Below are 25,536 nucleotides of genomic sequence, written 5' to 3'. Positions count from 1 at the left end.
CAACTGGAGGACCTTCGGGGGTGGGCGGGCCTGGGGAGTGTGTTCGCCTGATGGAGGGCAAGATTCCGGTTGCCAGCTGGAGTTTGGATCTGAGGGTGACTTGGGGGCCCAGCGCTGGCCACAGTCAGCCGTCTCTCTAAACACCAGTAACTCCCTCTCCTCAATTTGTCTGGTCAGTCTAAAATAAAGTCTACACTACTTAGATCAGCACACTAGGCCCTTCCTCATGTCCACCTGTTACGCCTGACCTCCTGGTTCCAGCTTCTTGACCTTTGCACTTCCCTTTTCTCTACCTGGGCTGTCCTCTCCATCCCCTGCGAGGGAACTTTTCTTTGCTAGCAGGAGCTGCTCAGGCACCACATCTTCTGCAGAGCCTTTCCTCACCCCAGGAAGAAATGAAAAACAAACAAAAAAAATGCGTTGTTTTTCCTTGGTTCCTGTTGGCTCTGATTCTTTGGTATTATAACCATTTCTTCTAAAAACTCAAATAAGTTTCTAGTCGTCTGGATCATATCATCCCTCTCTGTTATCCTCTCGTCTAGTATAGTGCTTGGTGCCTATAAATATTGAGTAAGTGTTTCATTGTTCTGTTGTGACCACTTTGCTTGTACCAGTTGTCAGGTCAGTTAAATATTCATTGACCATGTATCCAATGCCAGGTGTGCAGGAGATTAAGACACACACCACAGACCCTACCTTCGGTCCATTTTCATCCTGGTAACGGTGCTCCCTTTTCTTTCATTAATTTACATTTAAAATTTTTCTTGAAGGCAATTTTGTGTTCATTGTACAGGTAGAGAGAGAAACATTATTTATCAAAAACACTGTTTACTGGAACTGCAGTATCTCTTTTTTGAAATCTTAAAGTTAGGAGTGGATTGCACAATCCCATCTAAATTGCAGACTGCTTTGGTGAATTAAGTTAACTTCAAGCTCCTTGGCAAGGGGGAATCCCAGTTGTGCCTGTCCGGGTGACACAGGAACTGGGGAGCCCTCCTTGGTTCTTAGATGTAGGGACAGAACTTGGAATGTTTTTTCCCCCGGAGTTGCTGTTTGGGAGAGAGTCACAAATTGACTTGATCTTTTTTTTCTTTCCAGATAACAGCAAAAGTTTCTATCATTTTTGTTACTCTTCAGTACAATGTTACCCTCCCTGCCACAGGTAGGTGCTTTTCCTTTGGAATTTTCTGGTTAAGTAGAAGAGTTCAGCTGGGCAGACATGGAAATTTCTGTGAACACTAGGTTCTTCATTATCTTCACAGATCTCATTCATGATGAGAATGAATATTTTTCTTGATGATTTTGTAATAATGCAAGATCTGATGTTTTGGGTTGAAAATCCTGTAAGAAAATCCGTTTTTATGTGTTTAATGTTTACTGTGTACTTTTGTAAGTGGGCTTGAAATTCCATGGAAGAATAGGGTTTTTGTGAGTTTTTTTTTTTTGTTCTTCTCCTCACTCTGATCTTTTCATAAGAAAATCCTAAGAATGGATATTTTGCATTTGTCTGAAGTGTCATTGTTCAGTCAAGGTTTCTAAAGCCCCAGTGTTCAGGTTCAGTTTTTTTGACCTATGAGTTCTGTTTGGGAACTGTAATAACAACCCTCTTAAGCCGATTTTATTGTTGCTTTTTGGTTGTGCTCTACCATCCTATTAGTTATTTTGATGAGAGAATGACAGTAAGCTCTAAGAAGTATCTTGGGAATAGAATACAGACTACATTTTTAGGTTTTATTTCAAAAATTTTTTCTAGATTATGCTAGGTGAGAATCAGGTTGTTATTGAAAGTTGATTACAGTTGAATATAGTAATGTAATTAATTAGCATGGATGAGGGGTGGGGTATTCACTTAACAAGATAACATATTTAGGCTGTAAATTTGTTCCCAGTCTCTCTATTTAGATGTAAGATAAATTACACAACATGGAGTTGGGTTTTTGTTCAGTTTTATCATTTTGTAAATATTTGGTTTAGTAATTTAGATATCAGATTACTGAAAACCACAAAGTTGTTTAGAAATTTGAGTATGCCAGAGAAGAACAAAGCTCTTTTATCAACTCACAAGTATTTGCTTAAGTCTTGTTCTGGAAAATTAGCAGTTTTAAAGACTGAAAACAATTGCAGCAGTTGCTTCTGTCTCCCCTGCTTAGAGTTCAAAACTAAATCAAATCAAAGTCAGCTTTTCCATCAGAATTATAAATATGGTATCTAGTTTGAAAAATAGAGCTAGAAAGTTGAAAGTTTCAAAAGTTCCTTGAAAACACAGGCAAATGGGCTAAGTATAACTTACTTTAATATAACCAAAACATAACCTGCTCTACCCCTGGGATAGCCAGGGGTCTGAGTGTGGCCTCCCCTCCCCTGTGCTCTGATCTTTAATGACTGTAACTAACCTGTGTGAAGTCTTTGTAAGTAATTTCTGAAACTTTAGACTTCTGGGTAATCTCAGTTTTCATTGCTGCTAAGACTCAAAGTGTCCAAAAGCATATTACCGTGATGTTTCTATAAACTTATTTATTAGATTAGTCTTCTTTTGTTTGTTTCCATAACTGTGTTGTACTTAGTGCTGTTTTTATAATCTTATGTATATTTGTGTGTGTGTGTGTGTGTCCTGTTCTTTTGGCCTTCAGAAGAACAAGCTACTGAATCAGCGTTCCTTTATTACTATGGTATCAAAGATTTGGCTACAGTTTTCTTCTACATGCTGGTGGCGATAATTATTCATGCCATAATTCAAGAATATGTGTTGGATGTAAGTATACAATCTTAGAAATCTATACTTTGTAAAATACTAGCTCTCCATACCATGATAGTTATGTTAAATACATTTTTATAATCTTAAATTAATAATTGTTTTTATTTTTAGAAAATTAACAGGCGAATGCATTTCTCCAAAACGAAACACAGCAAGTTTAATGAATCTGGTCAGCTTAGTGCATTCTACCTGTTTTCTTGTATTTGGGGCACATTCATTCTTGTATCTGTAAGTATGTACTATGCTTAAGTTCTCATCTCTCAGAGTATTTAATTATGTACTCAGAACAGGAAATGATGTCCTATTTTTAGCACTCATAAGCAAACCCTGAACCTTAGAAAAATTCCTCTTCTGTTGTTGTTCTTATCTAAGATTAGGAGTTCTGCTATTGAACTAGTATAAATCAGGTTTCATCAGTAAGCCTCTAAGTTTTTATACAGTAAAAATTGCCAACTATGTTCAGTGTTCCAGAAAGCCTTACTCAGTTTTAGTCATTCTGAATGTTGTCTTCATATCTTGTAGTCATTTGCAAGTGGCTCTGTGTTAGCAGAAAGGATAAGTTATCAGTGATACTTTCACAAGGTTGCATATATACTAGAGATGAATAAATAGGCCAGGTGAATTTTCCAGGGTATGACACAGTTGGAGACAGACCAAAACTCAGCTTTTCAAGTCCAGTGCTTGTTCCATTGTAAACTGCTGCTTTAGTGATACTTTATAGATGAACATAAAATTCAGCTTAAAATCTATCTTATATATTCAGAAATTTTTTTAATTATTGATGTACACAAATTCTGTCTTACACAGTTTTAAAAAAAATAAATGTGTTAAAACCTCAATGGGTATTAAGGATAAGTTGCTTCAGTTTTCTCTATATATACATATGTAATAATTCTCACTAAACAGATCTGGTTATCTAAGAAAAAGACATGGTTATTATGTGGACGTATGTGCATGCATGCATGCTAAGTCACTTCAGTCGTGTCTGACTCTTGTGACCCCATGGACTGCAGCCCTCCAGGCACCTCCATCCATGAGATTCTCCAGGCAAGAATACTGGAGTGGGCTGCTGTTTCCTTCTCCTTATATGGACATAATCTTATAAAACTTGGCAGCACCTTGCTCCTCTGTCTCCTGTCAGGTGCCCCCTCTTTTGGAACCCTTTCTTTGATGACCCGAGAAAAAAATCATTCCTTGGATGACTGTTATGTGCCATTACTGTTTTTTGGTTGTGTTTGCATTTGTGTCTTTTTTACTCCCCTGGATTGAAAGAATTTCAAAAGCCCAGGAATTATGTCTTTTTGGACTTCACGTCACTCATTGATTTTCACATCACTAAAGTAAGCAGTTTGATTGAATGAAAAATAACTAAAACATCTAAAATGTTTGACTTCCATGGACCCTTTGGAACTTGAGATGGAGAGTTGTAAGTGTGCAAGACATGAAAATACTGTCTTATTTTCTAAGGAATTTACATGCTCATTAGACTAATTTTTGTATCTTCTCTCTTAGGAAAACTACATCTCAGACCCAACTATCTTGTGGAGGGCTTATCCCCATACCCTGATGACGTAAGTCATTTTTACTAGGCTTTTCTCAATTAAGGGCCATCCACGGTCAGGTCACTTTTAAGCAGGATTTGTTGTTACTCTCTTTTAAGACGTGAGGCAAATTCATACAATAGGTATGTCTTTGGCACTCACACTGCCATAAGAACAAAATATTGCTTTGTGCTTTTATTATGTATGTAGTCGTTTCAGTATGTCTGTTACCTTAAGAAAACTGATTTTCATGGTAATCCTAATTGAGTCCGCTGTCGTCGTCTTTTCCCTCATCTTTTCTCCTCATTCCTGCTCCATCTTCTGTATACTTTTGCTCCTTCTCTTTACCCTAGTCTCTTTTCTTCCATTTCTTCTCTCTCACACTATAAGCTTGAGGATAGAGACTGTTTCTCTTTTTTGGCCCCCAAGGTTTCTGTACAGTGCTATAAGAAGCTCAGGGGTCGCCAAGTCAGCTAGCTAAGTTATTCATTCTTCAAGCCCAGTTCGGAAATGTCTGTTCCATATTTTCCTTGCTCCTTTAGCCTATGTGGGCTTCTGCTTTCCTGAATTTTTCCTTTTGTTGTGCAGTATTTTATGTTTATACATTGTCTTGGCTGCTCTTTAATTGTCTCATTTATGTGAGTCAGTCTTATGTTGTGCCCATGCCCACCAAGACTGTACGTAATTGACAGCAGAAGGAACTGTTTCTTTTCATATCCTTTGCTGTGCCCGCTGTAGGGGCTTATCATCTAGGCAGTAGTCAGTGGATGCATTGTGATGGGAGAGTTGGAGAAAAAGATATGAAGAGAGTAACATGACCTACAGCATTACCATATTCTGCTGAGCCATTCTAACTTTTAAAAAGTGTATTAATTCAATGAACTTTTGTAGAATGGGGATATAAACATCATATTTATGTGGGACTGTATTTTCTCCCCTTCCCTGTCCTCCTCCCCCTCTCTCCCTACAGCATTATTCAGATAGGCTTTGTGTTTTCCACTTTAGACCTCTGGAGGAGAAGGGGGCCCAGGGGGATGGAGAAAGAGGAGGTCTAGAGGGGTGTGGCGTGGAGAGACTGTGGACTCTAGACTGATGCGAATATGTCTCCTGGGAGCTCTTCAGTGCCTTATTCCTCTCTTGAATCTGAGTTTGCTTCCATTTATTGGGGGTTCTCAAGTGTCTCAACCCGGTAGAGATACCATGTTTCCCTAAGGAAAAATCCAGAGGTTGTCTGTAATTGGGACTGTCTCGGTTTCCAGTGTTGGTGAATCTGTGCACCTTCACTTCTTCACCATCTTCTTGCGCTTCCTACTTCCCTTTTGAGGAACCCTTACAGATGGTGTGATTTGATTCCCTCAGAGACACGTTCCGCATATTTTCAGTAGCTAACAGGCACACTCATCAGTACTAACTCACTCATAGGCAAGGGGCTCTGTTTCCTTGTAGCTTGCTTGGTTGCTCCCAGGGTTCTGTGGATCATGTTTTTGCTTCTGCTCTTTAGCCCAGAGGAACTGACTGATGGTGGGGAGACCCTGGGGGGCTGGGAAAGGGGGCTACTGCAGAGTAAAGTAAAGGGAGTAAGGGGACCTGAAATGGCAACACAAAGGTAGCTACTTAGCGTGTCCTGATTTCCAGTGTGTGTTTTTACTTTATTCTTTAAAGATGTTGTGCTTTAAACGATATGTTCTGCTTTTTTTGTGTTACACAGATTTCAGATGAAGTTTTTCTACATATCACAGTTGGCATACTGGTTTCATGCTTTTCCTGAACTCTACTTCCAGAAAACCAAAAAAGTAAGCAGTGGTTTTGTGATTTTTAGATTTGTCTTGTCATTTTTGCCTTTTTTTGGAAAGTTGTTTTAAAGTTAAATATTTCCTCACATCTCTAGCCTCCCTTTCCCCTCTCCCATCCCCCCACTATTCTCTCACCTCTCTTTTTTCCACACAGACTAAATGTCTTTAAGTATTTATTGCAGAAACTTTTATTTGGTTCAACTTAAGAGGTGGGGATCTTACATTTGACATGCTAATTTCTCATTTTAAAATTGTATTAGTGGTAATTTAAAATAAAATTTAAACAAATCTTGCAGTGTGATATTCAGTTTGTGTTATGGATACGCTTAGCAGTTTCACAAGTGAGACCAAACGGATTAATTAGATTATTCGGCAACTAATGGTACTGTGTATAAGTCCCAGAGAAAAATTCAATGTTGAGAAAAGTAAACCAGAGTTAAATATTCACCTTGAGTCTTTCCCTAGTGAAACAGGTGGGAAAGATGTTCATTTGTCTTGTTTGAACAGTAACTCAGCCACTGGAGCACTGCAGTAGCCTCCTGTGTAGTTTTACCCTCGGCACCTCTGAAGTCAGTCTTACCTGATGTCACAGAATAAACTTTGTTTCCTTTATTTAACTCTTTCTCTTCTAAAAACTGTCCTAGGTCCTTTTCGCTCTAAATCAAAATCAAGCTGCTCATCTGTTCCCAGAGCTCTTCCCATCTGTGCCCCTGTCCCCTGGTCCCTTTTTCTTCCCTTTTTGTACCTCATTCAGTTTTAACATTCTCTAATTTTATAATCCCAGCACATAGTTCTTTTCCCTGGGATACCTTTTCTAATAAATTAATCAAGCACTTTTATTCTCCTTTGGGGAGAGATTGTTTTTAAAATCCCTATATATGAACTGACATGTTGGGGGAGGGGTGGATGAAAAGAAAGTCATGAGTTAGCAGCCATAGTTGGGAGACAGGTACATGGGGATTCATTATGCTTTCTATGGGTTGTGTGTATTTTACATTTTTCCACATTTAAAACATTGGTTTTAAAATCCCCTTACTTTGAGAAGCTTTTCCAAAACAGAAATGTAACCACCCATCCAGTGACCATTTTATCTCTGCCTTCTTAAAAGCCAGAAACTCTTGTACTCTGGGTAGTTAATTCATGAATATAAGTGCTTGATTTTATTGCTGTATTGTATCTGTGGTTTTTGTGTCCTGTGTGTCAGTCATCATTGATGTCTGCCATGATTAGAGAATAGCACCAAATTAGAGTCCATGTAAAGTAGAATGGTTTTCTAGTTACGTTGGTTATAAGGATTAGCATGAAGATCCATAAAACCTTTGACTTAGAACTGTCTTAAGATAAAATTTTTAGCCACACTACTTTCAATAACCCTTCCATATTTAGTGATTACCTAATGTGAACCATAGGTGTCCCATAGCTGCACTGTCCAACACAGTAGCCACAAAGCACATTTAACTTAATTAAGCAAAAACAAAGTTCGCTTTCTTGGTCACACTAGCCATGTTGCAAATGCTCACTGGCCACACATGGTTTCACAGTCTGCCATTTTGAATCAGAGACAGAGAACCTAGCCCTCCTTGCAGAAAGTTCTGTGGAGCACTGCTGAGACCGGCATAGTCCGTGATGTCTTAGTACCATGGTTCAGATGTTTAGGTCTTTCTTCATGTACTTTTGTACCTGTGGATGTTTTACCTCTGGGTTTCATTATGAGTTCATATGTCTATATATTGTTCATTGACCATGTAGTAGAGAGGGACATTTCAAAGTAATTGTTCATTTTAGTTCTCAAAGCTCTTTCCTTATCAGTTCCTGCCAGATGGCATTTCTCCAGAAATGCAATCTAATTTTTATGGAATAATTTGCATAACTTAGAACTTAACTGAAACTATTTTTAACACCTACATATGACTGTCGAAAGTAACTGTTTCAAGTAATTAACATAATTTGAAAGTAACAGCTGCATATGTGTTCAACGGTTTCTTAAAATTTACTCTATAAGAATGATTTTTGGAAGAACTCTTCACTGGAAAAAGATTAGTACAGTGGTTGTTTTGACCCAGTCTTACAGAGAAGTGGGAAAAGGAACACAGTAGCAATTCAAGAGGTGTGTTAGTCACAAATAACTCAGTTTCTTTTAAGAAGGTTATTTTAATTCCATGTAATACGTATGTTTCAATATAAACAGTCCTCTCTTTTGTCCATGAGAGGATTCAAAATGTAGTTTCTTAGCCAACTTGAATATAAGAAGTTTCAGGAAAGTGTGGATGGAATATCCAAATGTTTTGTTTCTGATATTTAGATTATTTGGTTTAATTATCCATACATATAGTTGTATACGATATAAAGTATACTAAATTCTTAAAAAGCTTTTTGCCCACTCCTTCCTGAGGGTCACATTCACACTTTTCATGTGCGACTTGTGAATATCTGTCCTTCATCACTGGAGCTTCCTTGACTCATTTAAATCAGTTTTTCCAGAGTACATCGTTACTCTGTCTTATTGATTCCTCCACTAACCTTGTGTAAGCATTTAGAAATGACATTGGTTGAGTTTTCTCAGGTTATGTATCTTAACCCATTTATTTGTTGTTTAAAATAATCAATACAGATCTCTGTAGTATGAGAGCTTTGAAAAAATTTACATATGAGATGACTACATTTTTGGTTTAGGGGAAAATCTTTGCCTTATATTTGCGCATATATGCAATATTCAGTTTAAAGTAAAGTTCATATTTTAGTACTGTGTAGTTAAGAAAAACATTTCCTTATAAAATAGAAATTTACTAAAGTATACGGCTGACCTTTTTAATAAAAGATGTTGGAATAACAACCAAGAATGTCACCTAAAGTTATTTATAATTTTAGCATTTGTTTTGATTTAAGTGTACTGTGTTTATTAGGTATTCCATGGAAAAGGAGACTTATCAGAATCTTAAGTCATTATTCTATGACTTCGTTCTTATATAAACTACTGGAATATTAGCATTAAGGATATATAAGGACTTGGCAACTGTTCAGTTTCATTACATATTTTTTCCATTCAGGTATAAGAAAGTTTGTAAATAAACAAAACTTTGTTTCTGACTTCTGGTAAAAAAGAGTTTATTTACATAACAAAATCACAGGGTGGTGAGTCTTGAAAAACCAAAATAGCTTTTTCTCATCTACATCTGCATTCATCTAGACTCTAGATTCTAGAACAGTTACGAACCGCCCTTGGATGGCGTGTTAACTCCCTAATTGAAATCTGTGATGTGGCCAGTTAACTGATACCGTGAACTGCCACTAAGAGTGCCGACATCTTTTCTCACTGATCTTTCACCCAGCCTTCTCTTTTCTCACTGATCCCCACACCCCAGGGACACATGGTGCTGGGTAAGGTCTTTATTGTTGGCCACAGGCATGTAAGCCCCAGAAGGGCTGTAACCCTATGAGGATTGCAGAATGTCAGGGGAAGCCCAGTCTCATTTTAAAAATCATGCTACGTCACACCTGTCACCTTATTATTGTTGACAGGGGAATGCCTTTAACCTGCGCTCTCCACCACTCTTTGCAGTAGACCCCTCCCTGTCACTCATTTATTCTGACACTTGTCTCTGGTTCAGCTTTGAATGTGCAAACCTTGCTGTAGAGACACTGGCCAGTTTATAGAAGGCTCAAGTTTCCATTACTTAGAAAAAGATGTCTTGGTACTCTGTCCTTTTGGAAAAGCTCTTGCTAAGGATTTGACAGTTGTGGAGATGGGACATTTGGTGGTATTTTACTCACCATGATTGACTCAGTTGGTTGCTATCAGAAAGGCAGGGCTGAGATACAAAGTTGAACTTGAATTTAGGGAAGAAGCTCTGGACTTTTTCTTTACCTAAGAGCAAGCGAAACCTTGCTTCACATAATTAGGTTGAGATTTAAGGAGAAAAAAGAGATGGAATGACTTTTTTGAAATAGAATATGTTTGTAATTTATAGCAGTTATTTTTAGATTTGTCTAACAGGAAAAAAGATAAGCAACTTATGTTCTCTGCTAAATGGTGTATTTTTAAAACCTATTTGTGTTTCTTCTTTTAAAAAAAATCTTTTCTTTAATCTTTCTAAGGAGTTAGACTACTATAGTTTTTCCATCAGTTATTCCAGCAAATTAGTTTTTTACATTGATTTACACAAATTGTTATGTAATAAAATGAGTTTAGTGTCCAATCAGCAATTTTAAAACTTTTTAAAAAGCTTTAGTATCAAGGGTCCTCTTGGTGTTGTTTTCCCCTCAGAAATTTGGAACATTGTTTACCATACATCTGAAGGAATATGGTGTTGTTTCATATACACAGTCACTTGCATGCCACCTCACTGCAACTTAAAATGTATTTAAAATTGTAGTGAGGAACTTCCCTCGCAGTCCAGTGGTTATTAAGACTTCCAATGGAGAGGGTGCAGGTTTGATCCCTGGTTGGGAAGCCACATGCCTTGCAGCTGAAAAACCAAAACATAAAACAGAAGCAATATTGTAACAAATTCAATAAAGACTTTTAAAATGGTCCACATTAAAAAAAAGTCTTTAGAAACAATAAAATAAAAACAAAATTAACATGAAAGTTAAAATGTTTTATTGTATACCATCTAAAATCATTTTGTACAGTGCCAATGATATATACACCACACTTTCAGAAATACAACTACCATGTATTTAGTGACACCTCTGTTTCCATAGGATGTCAAATTGCAATTATAACACTACAGCTGAGCTCGTCTGAAATGATTTTAAGAGAGTAAAGAGACTTCCTTGTGGTTGAACTTTGCCATGTTATCACAACACCTTTCTCTCTCACTCCTTTAGTAAGGAGAAATATTTCACTGGAAGTGTGGAAATTATGTGGAGAAAAAAGCCAGCCTTCGTTCTCTGTCCAGTTGAAAGCCCACCATACACTGAGTATTGTGTCTTGGGAATTCTCCCTGAGAGCTCCGCAGTGTAGGACTCTATATAGTTTTGTTCAACTGTCGTATGTTCTGTAACACTTGATCTTTGCACTATTCTTACTGGAAAAGACTTTCCAGCTTCAAAACTACACTTAAAAGCTCTCTGCTCTTTCTTGGAAGATTTGGTGAAATAACTGTACTTGAATTGTATGGGCTGAAAGAGAAGAGATCTGTGTTCAGCTCTCCTGTATGGCAGAGACAAGTCTAGTGAGGTTCCAGGCAAATGGTGCTCAGTTTGCTGATATCAACCATATTGTAATCATTTTAATTAGAGCTGCAGTACATGAATAGTACTAGCCAGGCTAGTAGAACCATATATGTGGTAAATCGCCAAAAAACAGAGTAGGAATGAGTGGTACAGGCATTTCCTAAATTAACGAGTGTTTATAGGGCCTGCTGTTCATTTTTTGCAAACATTTTTGACTGTAACCTAAGGTGAGAAACTATAGAGTTTACATTATAATTCTGCGTGTGTGTGTACTGCTGCTGCTGCTACTTCAGTCGTGTCCGACTCTGTGCCACCCCATAGACGACAGCCCACCAGGCTCCCCCCATGCCTGGGATTCTCAAGGCAAGAACACTGGAGTGGGTTGCCATTTCCTTCTGCAATGCATGAAAGTGAAAAGTGAAAGTGAAGTCTCTCAGTCGTGTCCGACTCTTAGCGACCCCATGGACTGTAGCCCACCAGGCTCCTCCATCCATGGGACTTTCCAGGCAAGAGTACTGGAGTGGGGTGCCGTTGCCTTCTCCGTGTGTGTAAAATCTGGAATAAAGCTTTCATGAAACAATATAATATGCTGTACACTCTAGCCTTTTTAAACATTATATTTCATATTTCAAAAGATGTTAGGGTGACCCCCAAATTAATTTTATGAGTCACTTGACTTAAAACATCTTTGAAAACCACTATTTCTAAGATAACCAAGTCACTAAGAACTATGGGGGGCTGGTGGTGAGGGGAAAGCAAAAGTGAAGTCTGAATACCTGACTTACAGGGTTATTAAGAGGAGAAAGAATATACAAGTAGGTGGTATCCTAAGTGAGAAGATAAATTTTAACCTTTGGTGTTAATGACTTGACTGACAGTGAAATGAAAGGGACTAAAAAACATAAATACTATTTGGGTAAACAAAAGAATCTCTACTGGTATAAACATAGTAGTTTTAATATTAGAAGGACATAATGGTTATTAAGATTGTGTCATCTAATATTTATTATAAAAAGAACCACTCAGTACTAAAAGGGATTTGGAATTCATCTGATTCAAGGAAACCCAGGTGTTATTCACATTTCCAGATGAGTAGATGAAGCCAAGAGAGGGTAAAGGACTGGCCAGTTGGAGTGGGTGCCGGGCAGAGTGGCCTTCAGGTCTTCTGTGTCAGTACATTTTCACACTACTTCTCCAAACAACTACTTCCCCCAGTTTTAACCTGTTGTGCAATTTTCTGTTTACAGGAAGATATTCCTCGTCAGCTCGTCTACATCGGCCTTTACCTCTTTCACATTGCTGGAGCTTATCTTTTAAAGTGAGTTGGGATTTTTCTTGGGTGTGCTTGTGGACTGGGCAGATAATATGCTGCTGCTGCTGCTGCTGCTAAGTCACTTCAGTCGTGTCCGACTCTGTGCGACCCCATAGATGGCAGCCCACCAGGCTCCCCCGTCCCTGGGATTCTCCAGGCAAGAACACTGGAGTGGGTACTCTGTCTTAATTCGTAATTAATCTTTTCATTTTAAATGTGTTCTTTTAACAGCTTGAATCATCTAGGACTTGTGCTTTTGGTGCTACACTATTTTGTTGAGTTTCTTTTCCACATTTCCCGCCTATTTTACTTTAGTGATGAAAAGTATCAGAAAGGGTGAGTCTTTCAACCATTCTGTTTCTTGTGTAATTAAAGTCAGTGCCTCTGTTGCAAAGGACCATGCTATTGCCAAGGTCCATGCTATGGGCAATAATGTTGCTTTAGAAGCTACTTTAAATAAAATGACACTTTTTAACAATTGAAGTTGGTATTTTGTTCTCTAAAATAGTCTTTCTTAGCTTGAGAGATAGTATATTGGAACTTGCAGTTTTGAAGGTTGGGGGTTTACTTTTCTCACACAACTTTTCCTATCTTGTTTAGTGCACATTCTTCTTTTGGAGAAGGAATAATGAGGAAAAGTGAGCTTTCAGAAGAAATTGAAATAGTAGATTATAGAACCTTAAAGATACAAAAATATTTTGATGGGAAAATTAAACTTGGATAGCATTGAAGTAATATGTATTGTAAAGAGCCTTGCAGGGAGAAAAAGTGAAGCGAGGACTGTCATGAGAATTGAATACATGGCCTTTGTTTTTATTCAGCCTTTTCCAGAATTGTTCTATATACCAGTAGTTCTGAGAATCATTAATAGTTGTCAAACGCATACACAGAAAATCAGCTAAATGGGAAAAAAATCAAATATTTCTTTAACTGAACTTCAAGAACCTGAAATATGCTCATATGTTATACAATCTCCAAGAATGTGATATAATATGAAGCATTTCCCCAGCATTTTATTTCAGAATCCTTTTTGCAGAACTGTAAGAAATGCTGTTTTAATACACATTTACCTAACAGGAATCTGATTTCTACTCGAATCTTATCTTTGCAATTTTGTGAATCTGACTTTGACATTTTTTTCACAGATTTTCTCTGTGGGCAGTTCTGTTTGTTTTGGGAAGACTTCTGACTTTAATTCTCTCGGTACTCACTGTTGGCTTTGGCCTGGCAAGAGCAGAGAACCAGAAGCTGGATTTCAGTACTGGAAACTTCAATGTGTTAGCTGTTAGGTAGGGTTGATTTAACACTTTTCTTACCTTGCCCTACAATGTAGTATGTATTATCAATTTAAAATATGAATTGTCTAAAATATAAAGGTATAATTATGAGAGGTAGGGGAAAATACTCATTTGATTTGATTTCATACCTACTGTAATTTCATGTATAAATTAAAGTGTCAATACTAAAGCATTTAGATACAAATAAACTTACAAAATAGAGACTCACAGACTTAGAAAAGGAACTTATGGTTACCATGGGGAGGGGATAATTAGGGAGTTGGGGATGGGCATTGTACACTCTGCTGTATTTTAAATGGATAACCAACAAGGGCCTACTGTATAGCACAGGGAACTCTGCTTAATGTTCTGTGCCAGCCTGGCTTGGGAGAAGGATTTGAGGGAGAATGGATACATGTATATGTATGACTGTGTCCCTTTTCTGTTCACCTGAAACTACCACATTTTAATTGGCTATACCCCAATAAAAAGTTTGAAAAAAAATTACAAAAGCATTTATTTAACTTCAGGGGCTAATTACTGTGCTCAGTCACTTTAGTCATGTCCAACTCTTTGTGACCCTGTAGACTATAGCTAGCCAGGCTCCTCTGTCCATGGCATTCTCCAGGCAAGAATACTGAAGTGAGTTGCCATGCCCTCCTCCAAGGGATCTTCCCAACCCAGGGATCGAACCTGGATCTCTTGTATCTCCTTCATTGGCAGGTGGATTCTTTACCACTAAGCCACCTGGGGTTATTAGTGGGGTAATTATTCATTAATATAATCCTTGTCAATATAGTGGGAATTTAGTGCTAAGTTAATACTGTCAAAGCAAGAGAGACTACTTTATTCAATGGCATTGCTTGGGTACACATTAATTTTCTGTTTATTTCTTTGTATTCTCAGAATTGCTGTTCTGGCGTCCATTTGCATTACCCAAGCGTTCATGATGTGGAAGTTCATTAATTTTCAGCTTCGAAGGTGGAGAGAACATTCTACTTTTCAGGCACCAGCTGTGAAAAAGAAGCCGCCAGTGACTAAAGGCAGGTCTTCTAGAAAAGGAACAGGTTTGTACTCAGTAAACAGTGAAAAACCTGAAGTAGAAAACACTTTTTTTTTTTCATGTTTTGGGGTCTTATTTATAATCTTTTTAAGGTTTAAAATCTTAAAAAGAGTTAATTCTACTTACTAGCAAAATTAGAAAGAAAATTACTTGCCCCATCTTAAAGTTTGGTGGTTCCCTCGAATCAGTTATTCCCCTCAAAAGCCATCCTCTAAAGATCTCTCTCACAAGTTCTGCAGGCTTGGTGCTTTTGAGCCCCTCTAGACTAATGTGTACATGGGCAGTTTTAATGAGTGAGTATCCTGAAGAGTGATAGTACTTTTGAGTATCTTACTCATATTTAAAAAACAAGACCTCTTTCAGCTCCTTTCCATCTGCCCTTTAGTCCCAAGAGGAACAGCTCTTTTATAACTCCTGATTGTTTAGCCCTTAATCTTTGACTTTGCATCTCACCTCTTTTCTCCTTCTGGCTTTTGATTGAAAATGCATTGACAGTGGAATAATTTTTCAACTTGTAGTAGTATAGTTGGAACTATAAGACGAGAAATTGTTTTAAAATCTTTGTCATAAACAGTGGTGGTTTGCTGCTTTTGTGTCTTTATATCTGACAGTTTATGTCCTCCAGCCTTGCCCTTATTCAGGTTGTATCGACAGCTCTTGACCCTGTGCGTGTCATATGCATTTTAGTGCATTTTGGTCAGTTTCCACACACACACACAAAGCTTCACTGGGGTATTGGGTTGATACTACATTGACTCCATAGGTCACCTGAGGGAGAATTGAGTATTTCAGCCCATGAGCATGTGTGTGTGAACATCCAGTCTTTCCCCTTTAAGTATGGTGTTAACCTGTGTGTGTATGTGTGTGCACGCGTGTGTGTGTGTGCATGTGCACACTAAGTCACTTCAGTTGTGTCCGACTCTTTGTGACCCTACGGACTGTAGCCCACCAGACTCCTTTGTCCATGGGAATCTCCAGAAGTGTACATTTCAGTAGTTCTTAAGTATATTCACAAAATTTTGTGAATCATACCACTGCCTAATTCCAGAAGATTTGTATCATCCAGAAAAAAACCTCATGCCCAGTAGCAGTCATTTTCCATTCCCTCCTTTCCTCTGCCCATAGCAACCTCTTACCTGTGCTCTGTCTCTATAGATTAGCCTTTTCTGGACATTTTTTTTTTTCACATAGCATGTGTTTAAAGTTTATATATAGCATACATGCATGTGTTGATACTTCGTTCCTTTCCATGGCCAAATAATAAACGAGTGTATGAAGATACAGTGTTATGTTTATCCATAAATTGATGAGTATTTGGGTTGTTTCCATGTTGGGGCTACTATGACTGATGCTGTTAATATTCATGTACATATTTTTGTTTGAACACCTGGTTTTTGCTGTTTGGGATACATACCTACGAGTGGAATTCCTGGGTCATATCATAACTGTATATTTAACACTTGGGAGAACTGCTAAACTGTTTTCTGAAGTATAACATTGTGTTAATACATTCATCGTTTCACATGTTGATATCCAGTTGTCTCTGCACCATTTGTGAAAAAACTAGTTTTCATCTAATTGTCTTGACATTCTTGTTAAAAATCAGTTGATCATAAAAGTAATAATTTATTTCTGGCTCTGTTCTGTTCATCTGGATGTCTGTTCTTATGCCCTTGTCTTGATTACCGTAGCTTTGTAGTAAGTTTTGAAATCATGAAATGTGAGTCTGCCATTTTTGTTTTTTTCATGTTTTGGGTATTCTGGGTGCCTTGCATTTCCATACAAATTTTAGGATCATTTTATTGTTTTCCTGCAAAAAGTCAGCTGGGCTTCATTTGGAGTATCTTGGGTCTGTAGATTGCTTTGGGGAGTGTGAATATAGATGTCTTTATGTCTTTTGGGGTCTTCTTTAATTTTTTCAATTAAATTTTGTAGGTATCAGTATATAAGTTTTGCACTTCTTCATTAAGTTTATTCCTAAATATTTTATTCTTTTTGATGCTGTTGTAAATAAAATTGTCTTCTTAATTCCATTTTTGGATTTTTCATTGCCAGTATATAGAAATGTAATGGAATTTTTGCATATTGATCTTGTATCCTACAACACTGCTGTACTTTTTGGGTTTTTTAAAAATTTTATTTCATTATTTAATTGCATCTTTGTGGATTTCTTTGCATTTTCAACATACAAGCTCATGTCACCAGCAAAGAGATAGTTTTACTTTTCCCTCTTCAGTCTGGATGCCTTTTATTTCATTTTCTTGCCAAATTACCCTGGCTAGAACCTCCAGAACAATTTTGAATAAGCAAAAACAGACATCCTCACCTTATTTCTGATCTTAGCAGGAAAACATCCAGTATTTCACCTTTGAGTAATAATGTTACCTGTGAGTTTTGCCCAAATGGTCTTCAACATGTAGAGAAAGTTCCCTTTTTTCCTTTATTTGTAATTTTTATCATAAAAGGATGTTAGGTTTTATCACTTGCTTTTTCTGCAGCTGTTGAGATCATCACATGGTTTGCACCCTTTATTATCATCAGGCATGTGTGCTCAGTCACTTCAAGTGTGTCTGACTTCCTGTGACTCCATGGACTGTAGCCCACCAGGTTCCTCTGTCCATGAGATTATCTTGGCAAGAATGTTGGAGTGGGTTGCCGTTTCCTCTTCTAGATTATTATCATGGATTATATTAATTGATTTTTTTGATGTTAAGCAAACATTGCAGTCCTGGGATAAAGCTCACTGGCTGGTAATGTACATAATCCTTTGAATGTCACTTGATTTGACATGCTAGTATTTTGTTGAGGATTTTTTGTATCTATATTCATAAAGAATATAGATATATATTTTTGGTAATGTATTTCCTGGCATAAACCCAAGTTGATCATAATATCTCTTTTGGTGGATGGTTTTTTCAATATTTTGTTAGGATTTTTGCATCTGTGTTCATGTAACAGATTAAGCTAAAATTAGCCCTTTTGTCAGGTTTTGATATGAGTTTTCCTGACTTTATAAAAGATATTGGGCAGGTTTATCCTTCATGTAATGCCAGCATCATTTCTTATTTAAATGTTTGGAAGGATTCACCAGTGAAGCTATCCAAACTAGACTTCTTTATAAGAAGGTACAGATTTACATTCTTTAATAGATAATAGGATTATTCAGATTTTTTATTTCTTATCATTTCTCTTTTGGTAAATTGTATTTTTTAAGGATTTATCCATTTCATCTAAATTTGTGAAATGTATTGATGTAAAATTATTCATAGTATCTACTTATTAATGCCTGTAAAACAATGATTCTCATTTTCCACTTCCCATGTTAGTAACTTATGCCTTTCTCTTTTTCACTTCCATCAGCCAAGAACCAACATTTGTCTTCTTTTGCTCATTGTCTCAGTTCTGTCGTTGATTTCTGTTCTTATTTCCCTTTCTTTGGGTTTAATTTGCTGTTTTGTTATTTGTGGCTTTGTTAAAAGGAATCATTGATTTTTATCCCTTCTCATGAATTACTTGCAATTAAGGGCAGACTTTCCTTTCAGCAGTGCTTTACCCTTATTTCACAGGTTTTGATACATCTTTTTCATTATCATTCAGTTTCAAATATTTTATGAATCCAGTTGTTATTTCTTCTTTGATTCATGGATTGTAAATATTTGTAAACTACACAACATAGTAGTGTACGTTTTGGGGCGTAGTAGTATTTGGGTGTTTTCTAGTTTTTACTAGTGATTTCTATCTTAATTTCTCTGTGGTTAAAAAACATACTCTGAATGATTTCAGTTCTTTGAAATTTGTTGGGACTTTCATTATGTCTCGTCATATGTTCAGTTCTGATGAATGTTCCCTTTGGACTTCTCAAGGATGCGTATTGTGTGTTTGTTGAGTATGTTGTTCTGTAGGTAGGCATCAGGTCCATTTGTGTGGTCCAGTCTTTTGTGTCTTTACTGACTTGGTGGAAGGAGTTCTGCTTGTTCAGTCAGTTATTACAAAAGGTATTGACCCACTTCTTGTAGCTTGTACGTTTTTGCTTTAAATATTGTGAGGATATAGTACAGGTGCATCAAAGTTTAGGGTTGTTATAAATCCCTGTGGAATGTGTCCTTTGTTATTGTCACATGTCCATCTTCATCTCTGGTTTGAATTCACTCTAACTCACCAACTTTCTTGAAATAAAATGTTATATTATATCATGGTGTACCTTTTCTATCTTAAACCTTTTCTTGTCCCTAAATGTAAATTGTGTCTCTTGTAAGCAGTGTGTAATTTGATTTTAGTTTTTTCATCCAGTCTGATGAAATTGTTCTCTTTTTTGACAGTTATACTATGATGTGCCTAAGTTTGATTATTTTTGGTATATCCTGCTCTGCATTGTACCTAGCTTCTTGAATCTTGACTTGGTTTCTTTTACTGTTTGGGGGAAATTCTTCACCATTATTTCTTCAGATATTACTTCTGCCCTATTCTATTTCTCCTGTCCTTTGGGAATTCCAGTACATGTGTTTAAACCCCTTTATCCTGTCCTTTTATATCTTTTCATGCATTTCTGTTTTTTTCCATCCTTTGTTTTCTGAGTTTCAGTATGAGTATTTTTTTCTAGTTCACTAATCTCTACTGTTGTGTCTAATCTGCTATTAAATTTTTATTAAATTTATATTTTTAGTTGTGGTATTTTCCAGTCCTAGGATTAAAGATCTTTGAGTCCTTGGATGAAACTACTTGTCTTTACTTTTATTTTTATTAGTCATTGTTCTGTTAATGTCCCTGTCTGACAGCTCCACATCTGGCTCATCTGAGGATCTGTTTCTGATATTTTTTTTTCTCTTAGTTTTTAGTCATTTGGTCTTGTTTTCTGACACACCTGGTGATTTTTAATTGAATACTGAATGTTTTGTGTAAAAGATTGTAGATACTGTGGCTGCATCATTAGAAACTCTGGATTAAATATGAGTGAATCATTCTATGTCACTGAAGCTGATCTATTTCTAATTTGCCCTCATTCCTAGGATATCAACTATTTCTAAGGACTTTCTTCTCTGACAGACACTGAATACTTATTTTTATCTCCCTGTCATTGTGAGACATCCCAATTCTCTGTTTAGCTTTTTGTTCACAGAGTTACTTTCTGCTTGATTTCTGAGTCTTGGTTGGTATGTGTACACATTTGTGTGTGTATGTGTGCTATGTGCTCATTTAGTAGCTGGTAAGTCCCTTGGGGGAGAAATACACTTAGCTGACTTGTTTTTTTCCCCTAGTGCCTTCAAATAGCCATTTTTATGTTCTCCTTTTATGGGTATTTTAGGAGGGAGGATTGGTCTGACATCAGTCATTCCACCCTAGCTTGAAGAAGGCCATTATAACACTCTTAAACATGAGTTATCCTAAACGCCAATTTTAAAATATGTTGTAAAGAAATATATCCCCAAGAACCTCCCTTGTCTGCTATCCAGTGTAAAAAAAAATTCCTGTTTTTCTATGAAAGTGTTGCTTTGCAGACTTTTTTGTATAGTTCTTGTAGTTATTTCCCAGAGTTTGTCAGTTTTCTTGCTTTCCTTTTTTTGAACTATTTTTTTTAGATATAATTGACAGAATTCCTTTTAATTTGCTGCTTTCAGTTCATTGCATTTAACTTGTTAGCAGGTTTTATGATTGGTTAAATACACGAATGGATTAAGCACTAGTAAGTTTCACCTAAGGGCGTAAGAGCATATATTGGGTTTTAAATTTTCTTTTCTGAAGGTACCTTCATGTATAAAAGATATTGTTGTTTACACTTATTTATAAAAGAAAGTAATCCTGATTTTTTTTCTCTTTTCAGAAAATGGTGTCAATGGAACAGTAACTTCAAATGGAGCAGACTCTCCCCGTAATAGAAAAGAGAAATCTTCATAATGAATTATAATCTAATTGATTAATGTCCCCAAAGAAATCTGCTTTTTACTGTATCTTTCAGCACTAGAGATTTTTTTCTGTTCCTGAAAATACATTTTCTGCTCTTTGATTCTTGCTACTATTGTATTGTTTGATGCATTTTTTAAAGGGCATTTGAGGGGAGGATGATTCCTATGAGTGAAAAAAATGTTTTAGCTTAGACTAAGCTACCTGCCTTCAAAATAGTTTAGGGACCACCATCATATTATATTTTATTTTATTTTGTTTTTTATCTTTAAGCATTTTTCTAATGATTTGAAGAGATAACTATTTACAGAAATTATACATATCAGTGATACAATTTCTTGCTCTCACCAATTTTTTATATTAAGCAAGATGGCCTGTTCCAGCAGGGTCATATTTTTTAAGTTATCTTTCAGGGCAAAATGGAAATAATATAAAGTTGGATGTCAAATTTTAATATGTTTTCAGTGTTCTCTAATTTTTAGGAATTTTTGTAGCCTTTACACTTGGGAAAAAAGATTTGTAAATTCACCAAAATACTTGTGTGCTTTATTTTATAGTAATTATTAATGTTACATCCCCATTTTTTAAGGAAAAAAAACATACTTTTGGTTACGATGTGTAGAGATATTATTGCCATGTATATTGAATCAAAATATCTTAACATAAAAGTACTTGTGAAGTAATATCTTTCTTGTGCATTTTCAACACTTGTAAACTGAAAATCAGAAAATTAAATGTTTCCTATAAAGAAAATTTGACCATAGCCCTTTTTGATATGTTTATTAAATAATGATTCTTAATGGGGCTTGTCATAAGTTTGATATGCACAGGATCTTAGAAGAATACTGTTTAACCTGAAAACCCTTTTAAAAAATAATGCCTACTTGATTTATATACATGAAAAGGATGTCAATATTTGGAAAATATTTAATGCACTAACCTCAAATTGAAAATTCAGGTGGATAAATAGTCTTACAAAAGACAGTGCTTTATGTTATAACTGTAGCTTTGGTTCCATCCTTATTTGAGAAACCATTTATCTGTATAAAAACATATTTTTGGATAAATATATATATATATTTGTATCTCTACAGAAAGGCTCTAAAAAACATTTGAGTAAAATATTTGGTTCCCTTTTCTATAATTATCCTTTCAAATCTTTATAGCTGTCCTTGGGTTTTTGTCATCTTTACAAGACACATATCGCTCCTTTCAATGTTCACATCTTGCTCCCCACTTCTCACTTCTGTCACCAGCTAATGTTTGCGCCATTTTTAGTATAAAAGTTGCAGACCTGGTCACTCTGCAGTTTAATGAGTTGCCATGCTGCTAGAAAGTGCTTTCTGTTTCCAGCTGTTTACCTACTTCCTGGAAAAAGTAGTAGCTGTCTGTAGCATCATGGAGTTTCCGTGGAACCAAATCTCTGCCATTGAAAACCGGCCTTATATTGAACTATACATTGAGAAATCAATCAGAATAAAAATTTTTACTTTCACAAGCTGCATCTTGAACGTTTTCTTTGTTAGCAAATTTTACACTATTTTTAGTGTCTAATCTCATTAAAAGGTACACATTTATAAGTTAATTTTTTTTAATATTTATTTTTGGCTGCACTGGGTCTTTGCTGCTGTGTGTAGACTGTGTAGTTGCAGCAAAAGGGGACTACTCTCTCGCAGGCTTCTCGTTGCTGTGGCTTCTCTTGTTGGGAACATGGGCTTTAGGATGCGCCAGCTTCAGTAATTGCAGCACACCAGCTTCGTTGCCCTGAAGCATGTAGTATCTTCCCAGACCCCAGGGATCAGAGCCGTGTCTCCTGCATTATTGCAGGCAGATTCTTAACCACTGGACCACCAGGGAAGTCCTGTACACATGTTTAAAGAGTATACTTTTGATAAACATTTAGAATAGCCTTTCCTCCAAAGTAACACGTGTTCTACCAAAAAGCATGATTAGTTTCATGTATTATTTATGAGAGCGTGTCTGAGAAAAAATGGTTTTTAACCAAATTCAGGGACTGTTGGGCTAAACAAACTTAAAGGTGTGTCTTTTTTACTGCTAGACTGGTCATCTTTTACATGCATATGTGCTTCCTGACACACCTAGAATGACAGCAGTGGGGACCCAACATGCAGTGGCTCCACACTCGGTCGAGGAAACTTCTGTGAAATTACAGCACTTGCTACAGGTGCTGCAAACCCATACAGCATATGCTGTGGGTTTTGATGGGAAGCCGTTGGCCTTACAAAACACACATATATATGCCCCAGTGTACTTGTAAAGAGTAAGCCCTAGATCCCCTCCAAGCAAAGTTTCCCTACAGGCCCCCAGAGGCTGCGTGTCACCCAGCCTCTGTCACACCCTGAAGCCTGGGGGGAAGCATCACAGAGTGACCTTGAACTAGTTGTTTTGCCACTGGGGGGGTGTCTCCCTCCGTAAGATGCCTTCTTGCCTGCATTTTAGGATCCATGGCTGTGAGTGGCCCAGGAAAAAATGGATTAACATTCTTCTAAATTAGTTGTGCATAGTCTTGAAGTTCAGAACTAATCCTGGAGCAATGCTTGTGTAAGTGAGGGAATGGGAGAGAAACCTGTCACACAGATGTTGGCAATACCTAATGACACCCTTTATCTCCACGCTGTTGCCAGATGTTTTCATAGAAAACTAGTTCTGTGGCCTGTCTACAATCAATAAAAATCGGTTGATATTGATCACCTGTTTGCATTTTTTAAAGAGTAGCCTTCAAAGTAACCCTGGAGGAAATTCTAGCTTAGTGCTTAAACAGATGTTTTTCCCCTAAGAGATGTTAGGTGTGATACTTGATTCAGTTACAAAGCATCATCTAGTATAAAACTTCAACACAAAAGATAATGCAGAGTAGAAATTAGCTAGTGTTGAAAGAATAAAAGACTTAGTTAATTAAAGAATTAACTAAGGGCCTGAAGAGAGTAAAGGGAGTTGGACTGAGTACGTTTTAGAAGCCCTGGGTATACAGCTCAACCCACTAGAATGGAAGACAAGAAGGCAAATCTACAGCATAGGGAACTATATTCAATATCCTGTAATAAACCATAATGGCAGTTATTTGAAAAAGAATATGAGGACTTCCTTGGAGGTCCAGTGGTTAAGACCGTGCTTCCAATGCAGGGGGTACAAGTTCAACCCTGTCTGGGAACTAAGATCCCACGTACTATGTGATGTGGCCAAAAAAATATTTTAATTGAACAAGAATGTACATAGATATAAATTAGTCACTTTGCTGTACACCACAGAGACTAACACAACATTGTAAATCAGCTGTACTTCAGTAATAGGGCTTTTTCCATCTGATTACTGAACACTGTGTAGAGCCATTAGCCGTTCACATTAGGCAGCACCCACCTATGGCTCAGCTCTATCCTATGAAGACAGCAGAGAGCCAAGTCTTTAAAAAGAGAAACTAGTCTTGTACTTACCTAAGCATGATTTGCTTAACAAAAAGCTGCACTGGGTACCTATGTGTCACACATCAACCAGCTTTATCCAAAATTCAAGGAAAGGCTAAGCCAATTTGCCTAGCTTAACTATTTCTGTGAAAAGATTATTACGACATTTGCTTAAAACTGAAATCAAACATTTTGTGTTCTAAAAAAGAAAATCAAAAATTTAAGAAGCTTAGGTTCCATCACATAATTATTAGTAACTGAATTTACATTGGCCAAAGAAAGAAAGCTCTTATTTTGAAGATCCAAACTTTGATGATAAATAACTTGCTGGTTTCCATGAACACTAATAAGTACATAGTGGCAAAACTAGAAGGCCAAACTTCAAATCTTGACTCCTCCACCCATCAGCTCTGTATGATCTAGTTGACGTCTGTCTCAGTTTCCTGAGAGTGATAGCACTGTCCCCATGAAGTCATTCTAAGAATGGATTGTGCATAGCTCCATGCCTGATGCCTATCAAACGTTATTCGTTAGCTCACAAGTTTGTGACAAACAGTTCATGAAATGAATGGCTCATAGTATTATTAGGTAATTTTAGTTGTTAACTACTTTTCCCTGTAAGACCTCATTGGATGAGGCTGATGAGTTCTTGCTCACTGAGCAAGGCCCGTGCTCCATGGCTGCTGCCCTTGAGCTCGTGGGCCAGCGATGCAAGAGGTGTTCAAGTCACCATCACAGCATTTAGTCATTGGAAGACTGCACGCCTGCTTTTACCCGACGTGAATGTTCATAAAGCAAACTTTCAAGTCTGTATTGAATGGTTTACATTTATGTGATAACAATAATCATAAAAGCAAATAGTATGTGTAATCTCTAAAAAATGATTTTTTTAAAAGTCAGATACCTATGGTTATGAAACTATACATTCATTTAGATGGTGTGTACCACTTCCAGAGAGCTATTAGCTGCTTAGAATTGCCTTACCTTCTAACAGAAAGATTCAAACTCCATCAGGTAAATGAGCATATTTACCTAGGAAAGGAAATGGGTGTATTACAAGATCGTGTTTATCAAGAAATTTGAGCTGATCTCATAAAATGTCCTAGAAATTACAACTGGACTGGAGGGCCTAGATAAGGCAGATACCCAAGTGTGGATAATATATGAAACAGACCAAAATCTGAAGACTGAGGTTGCTCCTCTTGTTATATGTTGGTTGACTGACTTCTGGACTAATAGTTTCTTCCTCCCTCAAATATGAGAAACTATAGTAATACTCCTTGTGAGAACAATTTGA

General features: G+C 36.8%; 1 protein-coding gene across 2 annotated transcripts in view; it reads left to right on the top strand.

The window, feature by feature from the left end:
* TRAM1 (translocation associated membrane protein 1) overlaps positions 1–22,315 on the top strand; it is a 31,615-nt gene extending 9,300 nt beyond the window's left edge. Inside the window, exons 2-11 of one of the 2 annotated variants that reach the window (XM_069600230.1) lie at positions 1,099–1,162; positions 2,631–2,752; positions 2,867–2,983; positions 4,268–4,326; positions 6,005–6,089; positions 12,515–12,585; positions 12,811–12,915; positions 13,725–13,868; positions 14,763–14,923; positions 20,738–22,315. In XM_069600230.1, the coding sequence (XP_069456331.1) occupies positions 1,099–1,162; positions 2,631–2,752; positions 2,867–2,983; positions 4,268–4,326; positions 6,005–6,089; positions 12,515–12,585; positions 12,811–12,915; positions 13,725–13,868; positions 14,763–14,923; positions 20,738–20,811 (1,002 nt within the window). In that variant the 3' untranslated portion in view covers positions 20,812–22,315. The remainder of the gene's footprint in view (positions 1–1,098; positions 1,163–2,630; positions 2,753–2,866; positions 2,984–4,267; positions 4,327–6,004; positions 6,090–12,514; positions 12,586–12,810; positions 12,916–13,724; positions 13,869–14,762; positions 14,924–20,737) is intronic. The other variant, XM_069600231.1, reaches the window with a different exon arrangement.
* Positions 22,316–25,536: the final 3,221 nt, after the last annotated feature.

Source organism: Ovis canadensis, chromosome 9, assembly GCF_042477335.2.
Source record: "Ovis canadensis isolate MfBH-ARS-UI-01 breed Bighorn chromosome 9, ARS-UI_OviCan_v2, whole genome shotgun sequence".
Classification (NCBI taxonomy): domain Eukaryota; kingdom Metazoa; phylum Chordata; class Mammalia; order Artiodactyla; family Bovidae; genus Ovis; species Ovis canadensis.
Note: the sequence above shows the minus strand (reverse complement) of the source record. Positions and strands in the feature narration are given on the sequence as shown.